Source organism: Scophthalmus maximus, chromosome 22, assembly GCF_022379125.1.
Source record: "Scophthalmus maximus strain ysfricsl-2021 chromosome 22, ASM2237912v1, whole genome shotgun sequence".
Taxonomy (NCBI): Eukaryota; Metazoa; Chordata; class Actinopteri; order Pleuronectiformes; family Scophthalmidae; genus Scophthalmus; species Scophthalmus maximus.
In genome coordinates this window covers 7,595,001-7,610,275 of record NC_061536.1, presented here as the reverse complement: position 1 = coordinate 7,610,275, position 15,275 = coordinate 7,595,001, and the positions used below count along the sequence as shown (strand labels likewise).

The window sequence follows — 15,275 nt, the reverse complement described above, 5'->3', positions numbered from 1 at the left end:
CATTATGTCACAGATAGACAGAAGAAAGAAGACATAAGAAGTGTGTGTATTGAAAAATCACAAATGAAGAATTAACCATCTTTATTTGAATAATTTTACAGACAGACGTAGAACTGGTGAAAATATAAATTCTGATACCAACATCGTTATCAACTATGAAACATGTTTACATAGTCACAAAAAACGAACCCAGTGGAAGCTCAACTTTAAGCTTTTGTCCCACGGAAAAGTTCAGGCTTGCATAAAACTTCACGGTCTCGTGGTTTCCTGTGACTCTTCCCCTGCCAAACTGTCTGCAGCAGCCTCTTTACAGACGACCGTTGCAAAAAATATAATAACACCTGCTGCAGGATCATCGCTCCCTGCTGATGCTGCAAACAAAACATTTTTTTTAAATTTTCTGTTGTTACTACAAATATCAAGTACCGAGGAGTGTTAAATACCACTCTTATTAAACAAAAATACCATTAAATAAAACTATCATTTACAATATTAATCAAAACAACCTTTTCCACACAAGTCAAGAGTTAATTACTCCAATAATAAATTATGTATTCTCAAGATCTCCCAAGAATCCATAACATGATGGCTTTCTGTCGAAATGCATTTTCGACTATTTCTCTATGGGACATGAATACACATGAGTGAGTAGAACTAAAATATAAACACGCTAAACAAATCTGCAAACAGAAAACACACAAATTGAGAATGAGGTGATTTCAAAAAAAGTATTTTAAAACTGTCGTTTTTCAATCGCTCAACTGGCAGTAGAAAGTATTGCTACAGTCTCTAGTTTAAAAAAAAAAATCACAGCGTTAAAATGCTACATAACTACAACAATGTGGAACAAGTGGCTCTCCTCAGGGTTGTGTCCCGTCCCCCTGGCTGTACATTCTTTACACCAATGACTGTAGAAGCAGGCGTGGGGGGGATAGGCACATTCTGAAATCTGCTGATGATACAGTTCTCGTCAGCCTCCATGAAGATGAATCGTGGGCCGGTGATGGTTGACGAGTTTGTGAATTGGTGTAATGAGGCCTTCCTCCGATTAAAGTGCCACAAAGACCAAAGATATGGCTATTGATTTTTAAAAGATCGTCCACAACCTCAGACAAAGGAATTGGCATTGGATTTGTAGAACAGAACAAATATCTTGGAATAGTCATTGAAAGGACCTGAAATGTGATGCTAATTCGGATGCCGTCCCTAAGCATGGACAGCTTTCCTTAAATGTTTTGATAGGGTAATGATCTCTTAGTTTTACAAGTCATTTATTGATATCTACCCTGAGTTAAGTGCAATAGGAGTAAAAAATGCATTTGTTCCCCCGTGCAAGAAATCTGCTTAATTTGCTCGTCATTTAGTAATTAATAAATAGTTTTGAGTCTTTGTTGTGTTATGTGTTGTATGCACAGGAAACATTCATGTGCTTTTGTTCTTGTTTTCCTGTAACTTGTGTTGTTGTTTTCCATCTGGGACAAATAAAAGTAACTGAACTCAAGTGTAGATGTTTATACTATTTTCCTGATTGGAGACAAAGGACAGATTTGAGCACGGAGAATTATAGGATTCAGGAAACCCCTTTTCATCGCTCACCGATTAAGTTTTGCCACAAACAAAAATGGCCACCAATTTAATCATGCGTTCTCTGGTTTTCTTACAGCATGTGTACATGTAAATTAAATGATAAAGGCCATGATGATCAAAAAAAAGGATCAAATTCTAACAAAATTTGATACTGATTTAGTGTCAGTTTGTTGTCATAAAAAATATATAAAATATATGTTTATGGTACGTGTCCAAAATAAGGTGAATAGTCATTTTAGTGAGGTTGAGCTTTTTGAGTATGAAGCCAGTTCACCACATCAGATCGTGGCCTGCAGAACAATTTGATCACAACATTCAGTTTCAGAGTGATAATTCCGTGTGTGTGATGGTGAGCAGCCTGGATTCAGGTCAGATTTAGCTCTAATTAAGCTGCTGCGTGCAGTGGGATGGCGACGTTGTGTTAGTTAAACTGTGGGAGAGATTCCTCTGCTGGGTTTCACTGTGACTGAAAAGAAATCTACTGAGACTGAGCACCTTTTTTGAATTTACCGTCATGATACTGAACAGAATTGTGTTAATGTGGGCTTAAAACTGTTATGTGACATTATTGTACCAGGAATTTTATTTATAATTTAATTGCCGTGTTGCATATTCTGAATATTGAGACAATTACAAAAAAAAGCTTCATAAAGAACATAACACTGAAACATTCCAAGCATAGCAAACATCTTTATAATTGTGAATGTTTTTAGCATCTTTATTTGTAAGATTTGATATTTTAGATTGTTTCGTGTTTGGGCCTTTTATTAATCCTTGTAAATGTAGCTTCTCTGTTCATTTCCACCTGGGTGTTTCGATAACTAATATATCTATATATAAAAAGAAAGGCATGCCTAACACTTCAAATAAAACAGCCATACACTATGACAAAAAAAATCAAGAGTCCACCTCATTGCTTTGCATACAGTATATTGTGGATTATCTGGTTCCCCTGTCCTGTAGGAGTTATGGCTGGTTCCTTTAAACAACAACAGTCCTCTTTGTTCTGCAGTTAGTGTCATGTAAGCTGGAAGCCGTCAGGAACATGATGTGTCTTCACGTTCCTCTATGAAGAGACCCTGAGGATGAAGTGGAGCGGCTGTTCGCCTGCAGGACACAATGTGAGAGATGTACCGATTTAAGAATGTGTATTTAAAAAATACTTTGCATTCACATTAACCAGCTATGAATAAATGAGCTACAAGTGCAAAACCATGCTGGAAAACATCTTAAACATAAATCAAGCATTTATTTGGTTAATATTCTCCACGTACATACTCCATGTATGTGTTCAAGTGAGATGTTACAAATCTGGATAGCTTTGAGACACAGATATTATTAATGGTGAGGGGCTTTTTAAAGATTGTTTTTTTAAACGAGCAGCTTGTTTTCAATTCAGGATGTCAGTTGAAGGTTTTCTCTCCAAAATCTCAAGCTTTAGTTTGAATTTAAAATGTTGATATAGACATAGATATGGTTATTATTGGTATATTTGGGCACATTGATTTAAATAATATTTTAAGTCAATGAAGGTTGAAGACATTTTGTTTTAAAACGATAATGAAAAACAATTTAAATCAGTTTAGCCAATTTCCATGTACACAGTACGTGTAAACCACTTAACTACAGTGATAATCTAGCTGCTGGTGATATGATTCTGCCACACTACGAAACTTTATGCAGTAGCTGCTGCATTAATTAACCTAAAAGTTCTTGCTAATGTAGAGTTGCACATAAAGATGCTTCATGTCTCTGAACAAGAGAATTATAATGGACAGAGTGATGCTGGTAACTTTTTAAAATACTCAAAGTTGTAAGACCAGAAGAGACATGAGAAACGTGGGCATTGTAGCTCGTCTAGCAAAAAATTTCTTGATCCCATGATACTGTTTAATATCAGCCACAGTGTTCTCCATATTAGTTTCATCTGATTTGTGATTCCTCACCCCTACCGACTGAGATGTTGCCAATCTCCTGTGTTTAAAATGTTGCCCACACAATACTCTAGGGGGGAAAGGAGGAGATGGAAAGAACAGTTGTAGGTAGCGTCGGGGTAGGCCTGACTGACAGGCTGATGACACACCATATGGAGATGCTGGGCGAGCTTTACCCTGAGGGGGACAACAGCGTTTTATTTTTTATTTGTTTGCCTCGTCCTTGTCAGCGCCTCTCACAAAAGTGAGAAGGAAGAGACAGCCAGGTTGTGGAAGATGACAGGCAGGCATGCTAACACATGAAAATGCGCAGACGCACGTGTGCACCAAAGTGACAGACTTCTCCGACACAAAGTACAAACAAGAGAGCAGGTACACACAGTTGGCGGAGACAGACTCTGCACAATAGTGAGGGATGACACTTTAATGTCGTTCTTAAGTTTACAAAGTGAGGTGATGGATCAGGTTTGCAGTTGAGTGATGTTAAGTTTTATATATTAGTTCAAACTGTGAGTAAGGCACAATTTATGCCACGAGTGAAAACTGACACTCGGTGACTATATCTAAAATATTAATGTTTACATTTTTCATCACATCAATGAAGTCAGCAGTAAAGCAGGCCTTTATTTTAATTTTATGTTTAGAGTAAGTGAATATCCCCTGTAATACACATTTAATTGATCAACTTTATTTAATGTTGATTCATGTTTTAAGTTGAAGGATTGAGGGACTGTTTTTAGTCACAAATTTGTGCTTTGAATCCAAACGTACACACATAGTTGTCAGTGAATGTTGCAGAGGGAAACCTACTTGTCTGGAAGCGTCAGAGGAGGAATGGACTTCATTTCCAAAATTTCCATTTAACGTCATCATTGCTGTTAAGAAGAATTTTAAACATAAATATCCCATTTGGCAGGTTTTATTAATGGTCGAGACACTTGAAACTGTGACTCGTTTGAAAAACATTACAACGTTAGCATCAACAACAAAGTTCCTCTTTACCTTGTGGATCAATCCTGGGGTCGACGAACCCCCAGTGCTGATAGAGAGCAGCCAGATCGTGGGGGCTGTAGTTCTTCAGGAGGCTCAAAATATCAACCTCCATGGGCATTTCTCCTGTTCCCTCACTCTTTCCCTGAGCAAAAAGCAGCGGTTCAGAATATGCTTTGCTTCCGTGTAGCCCCCACATGTTCATGGCAGCACACAGATCAGGACCCTTGACACCTGAAGACGAGTCACACGACTGCCTGCGTGGATGGAGTCTGTCTGCACCCATGCTGGAAGAAGTCCCGCTGTGACTCCTGGCCAACATAAAACCCAGACCCTCTTGAGGGAAGTTTCCCTCCACTGCAGCTCTGTGGCCTCTGTGTTTGGGGCTGCTGGTTGGCTGGAAACTGGAGACACTCTTGTTGTGCACAGTGCTGCTTGACGATGTTGCTTGGGCGCTGGAGCCTTTACTTCCCCCCTCTGCTGCCCGGCTATGTCCACCAGACTTCTTTTGAGGTAGGGATCCCACCCTCCCGCTGGAATGTGTCCCATCGGAAGAGCGCGAGTCCTTCGACTGGTGCTTGGACTTGGGGACACCTGATTGGGTTTTAGACTGAGGCTGGGTACTTGCCGAGTGCTTGCTGCTGGGGGTTGTGGAGCCTGGGGACTGTGTGCGCTGAGTTCTTGGGGCAGATAAAGCTGGACAGTCCTTGCCTTCGAGGAATGGAGGGGGCCCCGTTCGTCTCCAATGGGAGACGCCTGCCTTTAAACCCTTGAGATTGTTAGTGCACGGTGCCCACTTGGGTGCCATGGAGCTGCCACCGTCCACCCTGTGCGCAACTCGCTGATGGATCCATAGAACCTCTGGGTAGTTGGTGGTGTGGGAGCAGTATGTGCACTGGTGTCTCACCAGGCCCTCTGCTTTTATTGGATAATTAACAGTGCTGTCTCCTTCACTTAAGGGCAAAGAAGACAGGTTGAGAAGACTGTCAGCGTCATCGGCCGAATGTCCGTGCCCTTTGACCTCTATAACAGTTGACTTTTCTGTTTTAATGTTTGACTCTGCAGATGCCTGGCCAGCGAGACTCGTATACGGATTCCAGTATGGCTGACTGAGGAGCACACTCCTGTTTCTGAGGTAGTCCATGTATCTTGAGGTTTTGGAACCAGTCTGGCTTATGTTGTCCATAACGGTGCCCTGTTTGCTCTGGGAGCCCCGGAAGTCCTGGTGGTGCTTGTGCAGGTGAGACCTGAGTAGAGAGGCGTCAACAGTGTGGAAATCACAGTGCTCGCAGAAGGAGGGTTTTTTATCTGTAAGACGAGCAGAAGGAGCAGTGTAAAAGGACTGGCATAGTGTTAGTGTTGTGTTAGAATCAGTATATCAATAATCATTCTTATTTTGCAGATATGGACATAAGCTTTCAATTTTAAGTGGTAACATTTTTAATCATATACTATGGATCTATAGTGTGCTATACTATACATCATCCTTATCAATTCATTTTTTAAAGATTATTATAGACATGATTGTTATCTTATCATTCCATTATCTTGCGCTGATTAAAAACTTTATGGAGTGGTAAAGCGGCCAAGAAAACCTAACAGTGACGACAAATCTATTTGAAGGCAAAAATATGTAAGATAAACAAAAGGATGGGGATAATGTGTTACCTGCCACAAATGCAAGATTTGAGATCAATTAAATCTAACAAAATGTATAACAAAACATATATATATAACAAAGCATATACATTTTGTAATTAAAATACAAATGTCCATCAATTTGAAGCCACTGTAAAAAAAAAAAGAAGGAAACTTTGAAAATCTTTTTGAATAGAAAAATACAATAACAGTTGCTGTAATTCAATTATAAATTCACTAGAGGTCTCCCTTTCCCACAATACAATGGGAAAGGGTCTGAGTTTTTCATTTCCACATTGGTGGCCTGGTTGGTTTATCTTTATAGCAGTATCCGCTCAAACAAAGTCTGGTAATTGATTCACAATTTCAAGGAATTAGTCAAAAATCCGAGCTCTGATAATGTAGTGTGGTGCAGTGAGTTGGGCTTACCCTCCTCTTGTCCCCTGATGCTGTTGGTCTGTTTAGGTGAGCAATGGTCTTCTTTCACCTTCTTATGATTATGCAGCGCTTCATAGAATGCATGACCAAGTCCGTTCAGCAGAATACGATCCTTCTGGCAAATCCTCTTGTCGCCCCCTTTAGCATGAGCCAGGCTGTTTGACGTGTGATCGAGACCCGTGTCCCGCTTCTTCTTCTTTATGTTGGAGCCGGAGTTGTCGATCTGCCTCCTCTTCTTCTCCTGCTTCAGGGGAACATACTCACCCTTGTCCATGTCATATGCCACCTCAGCATCAGCCAGTCTCTCCTCCCACCCCAGACATTTCTCTGTGGCCTCCACTAAACGTCCCTTTGTGGCCAACTGCCACGCCTGGTAACTACAAACTGGATCCAGCTCTGGAATTCTCCTGCCCGGGCTCTCTTCCTCAGATTTATGACTTGCGCCGACAGATGCGAGGTTCAAGCTTTCCAAAAAATGCCTCTTAGTAATTTGCAGCTCTGAGGCCTCATGGTCTTCTTGTGAGGGATTTTGTGTTTGCGTGCGGCTGTGGTTCAGTTTATGCAGCTTCTCGTGTGTTCGCAAGGTCTTGCGGTCATAGAAGAAGTTACCGCAGCCAGCGCAGAGCTCGTAGAGGCACTCTTCGTTTATCAGGGATGCCGGGTCCTGGGGAACTCCATTGATTGTGGCAGGCAGATCGTTGCTTTTGCCGCCCCGCAACTGGGCTTTGACCCGATGAATGCGCATATGACTTTGTAAGAACCACGCCTGGCGGAAGCGGCGTCCACATATCCGGCAACCGTGATCCTGGGTACTCCGGTGCCTTTTCATGTGGGCTTTAAGGAGTAGTACCTGAGGGAAAACCTGGCCACAAATTGCGCAAGTAAAAGACCCAGCATCACCAACCTCTGCCCTATCTTTACCCTTAACTTTTTTCTTCGTCGCTTTTTTCTTCACCTTCCCGTTGACATTATGAGCTTTGTCCAGGGTGCTGACGACTTCAGGAGGGTCTGGGATCTCTGTGTTATCTTTCTGCTCCTTACTTAAGTCCCCCTCCTTGTCAATGGCATTATGGCTGAATAGGCCCAGTTTATGGCTTCGGATGTGGGCTTTCAGACTGCCCTTCTGAGCTGTCCGGTGCTCACAGTACGGACACTTGTACGGCTTCTCTCTCGTGTGCCTCCTCATGTGCTGGGAGAGAGAGCTGAGGAGAGGAAAGCTGCGACCACACACCCCACAGGTGTGTCCAGAGGTCACATCTTCCTCGGCCTTTATATTAGCTGTGCGTTTTTGTGATACAACCTCCTTCTCTTCTGTCTCCATTGCTTTTCCTGGAGCACTAGTTTGTGAAAAACCACAGCAAAAAAAAAAAAAAAATCCTCAAACAACACAATGTTTATGCTCCAGAAGTTATCCAGGTATCAAAAAGATGCAAAACAACATTACAGCTTTATTGTCCATCCAGATCTTTGAAGATATCTTCTTTATCAAATGAGATGTTTTGGCTAGAGAACCTGAAAATACAACAAGAAATTACTATTAGGTTTGCAGATTTAAATTGCAATCAACATTCACATTACATCTTTTTCATCAGATCAAATATCCTTAACACTGCATAGTCCATCTTACCAGTATAGGAAAGTGTTAATAATAATGTTTATTCAAATTATTATATTGGTTGTATGAGCAGTTGAGCCAATTGCCTATAAACTGTTATTTAGGCTGAAATACTTTTAATATTTTGTGTGATAAAGAACTATCACATAACTTAGGTCAACTTTAAAATTTTAATTACACAGAGAAATCAACATAAGGCCTTAAACTAAAAATATAAAAGTGGTTTTGTTCACATGTTGTCTTATAAAACCCTGAATGCCACACAGACTACAGTAATGAAGGATTTACAGTACGTAATAAAGTTATTTCAGCAAACTAAAATCCCTTTGTTTAATCGTCCACACAATTAAAATCTGTTACAGACTCCCAAATCAAAGAATAGTCAGATGACAACTATTGAAAATTGCCAAACAACATTTATCAACTTTTGCAGAGAACGTAGAACTTTCCTGGAGATGTAGAGACTGATTTCTCTATGAATACACCAGGAGTGACCGCAGACTTTGGTGACCTGTAGTTTCACTCAGCAGGGGTAAAAAGCAGAATCCCTGCACCATGAGAGACGGACCACTGAGGCAATTTGCATCACAGATTTTAGAATGACCTTTGCCCCTTTAGTGGATGAGCGACGCCTGTCTGTACGTATTAGTGCTCGGGTCAGTGTCTAAACGTGCGTGTGTGTCCTTCGGTTTCCTATGCCTAAATTGAGTGCATGAGGTGAAGCATGAAGAGATGTATTCATTCCTGGCCGACCAGGATGAACCCTGAGGGCCAGTCCACTCTAATTCACGATCAATAACACATTATCAACAAACTTCATTTTAGAAACTCACACACTGGCCTGATTCTGGACTGAAATGCAATGTGGGTAAAGGTAACGACTTCTGCATTTTACTTTAATCTCGCTGTCACTAATGACCGTGTGCGTTTAACATTAGCTTTAAATCCTTCTCTAACATTTTCTCCCTCACCCTTGACAAAAGAGGCTCTGATAATTCCAAGACATCTGACTAAAACCAGAACAAAACCACCCTGAAACCAACAAGCATTTGTTGTACTCTGCATGAAAAAATAGTAACAGGGCACCCTCTGATGTGGTTTAACATGTTCCTCCGGCAAACACGACTATTTGTTAGACTGTTAATAGCGAAAGAAAGTAATCGGTGGTGTGTAGTCAGCAGGCCAGGCAGTCAAAAGAAAAACCTGCTATTGTGTTGGCCGCACTAGAACTGTCACATCGCCTCATGTCTGGCCCTCCACCCCTCGTTGGGGGGTCGAGAGGGTTATTGTTAAAGCAAAGAGGCCTGGGCCTACATGTCACTGTCTTCGAACACAAGTCTGTGCAAAGAGGCAGGACAAAGGACAACTCTTGTTTGTCTTGTCAGTTTTTGAATGTGAGGAAAACCTGGGAGCGCAAACACTTAAAGGCTAGGGAAAAAGAAGAGGCAGATTGACTCTGGTATGATTTTCAGGGGATGAGGTTGTCTGTCTAATTATCTGTGCGCGCATCCACGGTCGCATCTGTCTGCATGCCTGCCTGGCTGGCTGCCTGCGGTCATGTGTGCTGATCCGCTCACGCTGGAATGGGTGCTGGATCTGGAATATAGGAGGAGTTTTTGAGTAGATTTTTCCGGACATAGCAGGTGTTTGGAAGGCAGACGCCACCAGATTAGTGCATGGGCAATGTGGCACACTGTCTTCAAGAGGGGGAGGATGTGCAAGGGAAACTGGAGGGTGGCAATTAAGGGGTTAAGGTTAAGGCGAATGTAATGAGTTAACACAATGGGGATAAAGTCAGAGAGCTGAGGGCAACAGATGGGAATAAACGGGCCATCAGTGTGGAGTTAGCCGCCTCTACATTATGAGCTTAGGCCTTTGTCAAAGCAGCCTACATGCTTAGTGTGTTCTATATATCTGTATCTGCAATATCCTACTTTTCTCAATTATGCTAGAAATTGCATTTGTGGAGATATTATTGAGGGCATGAATTCCATTTACATATTTGCTGTTTTCACAACAGAAATCAATGTTTGAATAATAATTTCAACCTTCCGGCTTTCTTTTCATTTTTATCTGTTCTAAATCTATTTCAACACTCCTGCTCTCATCCCGTATACACTGAAAGCCCTTCGGAGGGTCTGTAAAGTAATGCAGATAGCCAAACATGTTGCTCCAGGGGTTTAGCACATTTCTTTTAGAATCCCTCGCTTTTTTTCTCTTCTCTTTTCTTTGGCAGATGAATAGGCATGTCCAGTCAGCTGTCCTCGCATTGATTCATCCTGACGTCCCAACCAGCTCAGCACAAACTCCCTATGGTCAGGGCACTGATGCTGAGTGCATGTGTGCGTGTGCGTGTGCGTGTGCGTGTGCGTGTGCGTGTGCGTGTGTGTGTGTGTGTGTGTGTGTGTGTGTGTGTGTGTGTGTGTGTGTGTGTGTGTGTGTGTGTGTGTGTGTGTGTGTGTGTGTGTGTGTGTGTGTGTGTGTGTGCTTGTGCGTGTTCTTGAATCAAAATATCCGCTGTTGGTGTGTTGCACTGCTTGTGTGCCTGGTCGCTCGCTGCACCAAAAATGAGGGTGTAATTTCCTGCTGGGGGACTGGAAATAGAACTAGTGATTCCTGTAGCATCATACAAGCCAAAATTAAATAAGAAAAAAAGGAAATACACACTTGCAGCTAATGTCTGCAAAATTCTGTAATCACAGAAGTATGTGTGTATGCATATGTGCCTGTGTGAGTGTGTGTGTGTGTGTGTGTGTGTGTGTATGTGCTGAAGTCATCCAAATATTCTCAACAACCAGCCACAAACCTGTGCCAACATACCCCTGACTGGAGATAGCATGTGACTGTCCTTATGCTTGTGTTCAAAGCCATAGTCACTCGCTAAGCCTCACATCTACTGTTTTGTACCCAATAATCCTGTCAGCCAGCGACTGCAAACACAACCGGAGCATAAAACAAAACTGATGCACAGATTGAGAGAGTTTTCTTTGCTGTCAATGTAGTCTAAATGTAAGCGGCTGTTTTCCATGATTGTTAAGACGTATGTCTTATTTCTTAATCTTCAAGCCATCCCTCCAGCTGTAAATCTAAAAAATGTGTCTGCTGTGGCCACTGTCAATGCATTCATGCACAAAAGAACATTGTGCCAGCTATTACATAATTTCATAAAATGTGTAGAAATATATAAAATTATTGTAAAGATGTGTTCCAAAGAAAATATTCAACAGGATATTGAAGACGAACGTAAAAAGATTATTCCTGACTCATTTTGTACATTTTGCTGGTCACAGTTATTAGGCAATATATTGCCTAATATAATATATATTGCCTAATTGCCAAATATTGTAAATGCTTTCCCTTTGAGGACTTAATTATCCCCCACTCACTGTGAGGTGCATTTCAAAGTGTCCACATTTTTGTGTCAGTTGTGGTTAATACATTGAAATCTTCATCATTTTGAACTTTCTGCTTGTTCAACAATGTGACAGCAAAAATAAAAAAAAGTGAAGCTAAACATGTACATGTTGCACTTAAAAAAATTAATTAAATAAAGCAAAACAAATGGTGTTTAATTGCTCTCAAAAATACTTTGAAATCAAATCTCTGTAACCTTCCTTAGTTTGACAGAAAGCCTCTCAGAATGTGCTTGTCAATGTAAAATGTCATATTTGCAGTGCACAAAACGCAGATCTAAAATTAACTCTTTCAGAATCAATCACTAAAAATGCATAGTTTGCCAGAGGAAATATTCTGTTTTGAAATAAAAGTCAAAGACCACACAGTCGGCCATATTGAGCACCTGTACAGAACTGTGACACAAGCAACGGGGAGGAAATGGATTCTTATCGCCTCCCTTGCTCCAAAACAGCTTAGTGTATGCTGAATATGCATTTTTTTTTTTGTTGATTTACTGCTGTGGCAGTTTGAAATGACTCCTTCCAGATGTACTGGAGTCGAAATGCAGTGTTTGAGGCGGCATGTTCGATGACTATCCAGCAACACATCTTGAGTCCAATTCACCTTGCGTTGAGCAAAATAAGCTTCATACAATATCAGCCGTCCAAACAATACCATTTGTTGACTGAACAACCATGTTAGAGCAGAGGAAAAAGAAAGTGAACCACACATAAAGGTTTCACTCTTATCACACCCAAACAACCTGGCCCACTTTCCCTTGTATAAAACACACTGTTCAGTGTTATACATGTTGGCATGATGAGCACACAATGACTTGTGGATCACTGGCGCATACCAATATTCCTCAATGCAGCCTGGCACCGATGCACAATGTACACATAACTCAAAGACGGCGTTCGGCGGCGTTCCTCGAATGACTTAATTGCGCGAAAAACAGTGGAGCCGCACACGACTGTGGGCAAACAGCCTAATGTACCTAAGAGATTAGACAGCCATGAGCTCAACTGTCACAAGCACGGACAAACTTGCGCACCACATCGGAGCCCATCCCCCTCCTTGTCCAACTCACCACTCAGTTACACAACATGTACAGGGATTACTCCTCATAGCATGAGATGAGCTGCTCGATGAGTGGTCTTTTTCATCGTGCTTGCCCCTCAGTGCAATGAAGCGCACACAGGGAAGGGACATTATCGACACAGAGCTCAAGAGGGAGGTTTTACCTGTTTTGAAACGTGAGAGCGTTTCTCTGTGAAATAACACATGGTGTCTAATGTGAACCCAAACTAACGCAGGTGTCAGAAACAACGCCGCTGAAAGCAGAAAGGCAAAGATGAAGAAAGAGGATGTGATCTCTAAAGATGTTTTCAAATCGCTCTGGTCATTTTGCCTCCTGTTACCGAGGTTCAGTTATTTTTGCTCTGGTAGGCCTGAGGATCCAGTGGGGACCTTACTCTCTTTTCAGTGTGGATTGGCTAGTGTTGGAGACACTGGAGTATAATCTGCTGGCATTAACTTGCTCTCTAAAAAAAGCACTCTCGACAGGGATTAGATTATCATGGCAAGGTCAGCTCAGACTCGCTCTGTCTCTCTTTATGTCTCTCTTTATGTGTCTCTATCATGCTGCTGTCTGTCTACTACCTTTGACAGGTGAACATGTAAACAATGTCTTTGATTTCCACAGATCACTCTGGCCAATGCATTCAGAGGAAAACATTAACAAATTAACACTGATTAAATTTACCGCATCAGTTAAAGCAATATTCATGTTACTCTAGACGCGTCCCCATGTTTTTAATGTGGAGTTCGAAAAAGATTTTTTTTGACACGAGCGAAGAGTGTTTCTCACTTTGACTGCAACTTTTGATTTCCATTATGGACTCGGCTGTCATAAAATGTTAGAAATGTCTAATTAATAGTCCAAAGTCTAAGACAAAGAAAAGCATCAAAGTCGGACAAGAGAGAAGCTGGAAATAGGGAATGTTTTGCTTGGAAAATGGCTCCAATAATTAGCAGATTAAAAAAATAGTTGCTAATTATTTTTCTGCTCATTGGCAATTCAGTAAATCGACGGGTTGTTTCTGTTCTAAATATTTCTCTGATCCAGAGAACGAGACTTGGAGTGCTCTAACAGTCAAGTGTGATTAATCTTCGATAAAACAATTTTAAGATTAAATTCCTAATGTAACCTTTAGTTTGAGTCAAACCCCTTTTTGATTTGGACAATACAGTATTAAAAATAGAAATAACTGAGCAGAACCTTATACATTTTACTCCCCTTTTATCTTGATTACTTTAGACTGTTGTGATAAAGTTACTTGATAGCAGATATATCTTACTGTGGTCTCAAAACATTATTATCTTATGTTTAAGAGTCAAAGTTAAAATAGCATAATATCCCCCATGAGTGTTTATACTAGAGACTGGAGTGTTTACATGTCTCCTCTCTGGTTTAGATAAGACATTAGCCAAATGCCAAACCTAAAATTTTGATAATCCTGCAACAAAACCTCACAACCACAACCAGAATTTTTTTTAATTGATCTAACCTAAGGCTCTGTGGTTTTTGTGATTTATAATGTGGATCTTTATCAGTGTTTTAGATCAAAATTGTAATTCTCCTTCCCATAACCTGCTATGATTAAGGTAAGGATTGGGGAGGGGTAAGGCGATACCTGCTTAGTGATTTTACCCTGCGGCAAAAGAATGACAGCTGGCAGCAGGGTCTGGATTAGGTTTCCTTAGGGGTATTGCATCTTTTACACCACCGCTTCTTTGGAGTAGAATGGGCCGATAGAAACCCGACTCCCTCAGACCCATCCAATCTCGTCTCCCTTTGCCTCAATGGGGCCAAACAGAAGGGATCTGTGAACGCCTTACTCATCCCTCCCATCTTCCATCTGGACATTTTGTCAGTGTTTGCACTACAGTTCCTCCAACAGAGACTTAAAGGGCAAGTTCTCTCTTTTTTTCCGTCCCCCCTCATTCATCACAAAAAACTTGGAATCTTTTCAGTCCATTCAATACTCGCTCACAGAAACATTTCATTTTGATAGGTGAGATGTTAATGAAGAAATTTCGCACACTGAAGAGCGACGAATGCCACACTTTCGTAATATAAACACTGCAATTTCATTGGACTAGACTACCCTTTATAAAAACAAGTACTATTTGAAAAATCAGGGACATTAAAGTAGTTACTACAGTGATTGCCATTTCCACATTTCGCCCCAAATCCTATTTGGGATGTGCTCTGATTACTTCTATTTTGAAAGGATATATCCTTGATATATCCATCTTGATATGCCTTAGATCTAAGGCTGCGACTAATTATTATTTTCATTACGACAGATCAACTACTTGTTTCAGTTCGATTAAAGTTATTTTTCTTTCCTCAACATGATACAAGCAACTAGCCTAATCTATTTTAATAGATGAAAAGGTCTTTCATTCCCATCTGTTTACATGTTGTTACTTAGTGCTTGCTACATAGTTTTGGGCCTTAAGGTCCAGGTACCTCGAACAACACACCCCATACAGAGAGAGTCAACATGGGAGCGACAGCTAGCATATGTTAACGTGAGACAAAGGCCAGTACGTGGTCCATCTGTATGCTCCGCTGTTAGGTAATAACATCAAAGGAGAGCAAGCGCACT

The 15,275-nt window shown here is 41.1% G+C and overlaps 1 protein-coding gene and 1 long non-coding RNA gene across 2 annotated transcripts in view; one reads left to right on the top strand and one right to left on the bottom strand.

Annotated features, from left to right (window-relative positions):
• Positions 1-15,275, top strand: part of LOC118292075 — a 57,573-nt gene that overhangs the window by 15,186 nt on the left and 27,112 nt on the right. The window lies entirely within an intron of this gene.
• LOC118292071 (zinc finger protein 516-like) overlaps positions 11-15,275 on the bottom strand; it is a 17,791-nt gene continuing 2,526 nt past the window's right edge. The window contains exons 2-5 of the mRNA XM_035620731.2: positions 6,579-8,099; positions 4,524-5,819; positions 4,332-4,396; positions 11-2,694 (exon numbers count right to left, since the gene is read on the bottom strand). Of these exons, the coding sequence (XP_035476624.2) occupies positions 2,644-2,694; positions 4,332-4,396; positions 4,524-5,819; positions 6,579-7,908 (2,742 nt within the window). The 5' untranslated portion in view covers positions 7,909-8,099 and the 3' untranslated portion in view covers positions 11-2,643. The remainder of the gene's footprint in view (positions 2,695-4,331; positions 4,397-4,523; positions 5,820-6,578; positions 8,100-15,275) is intronic.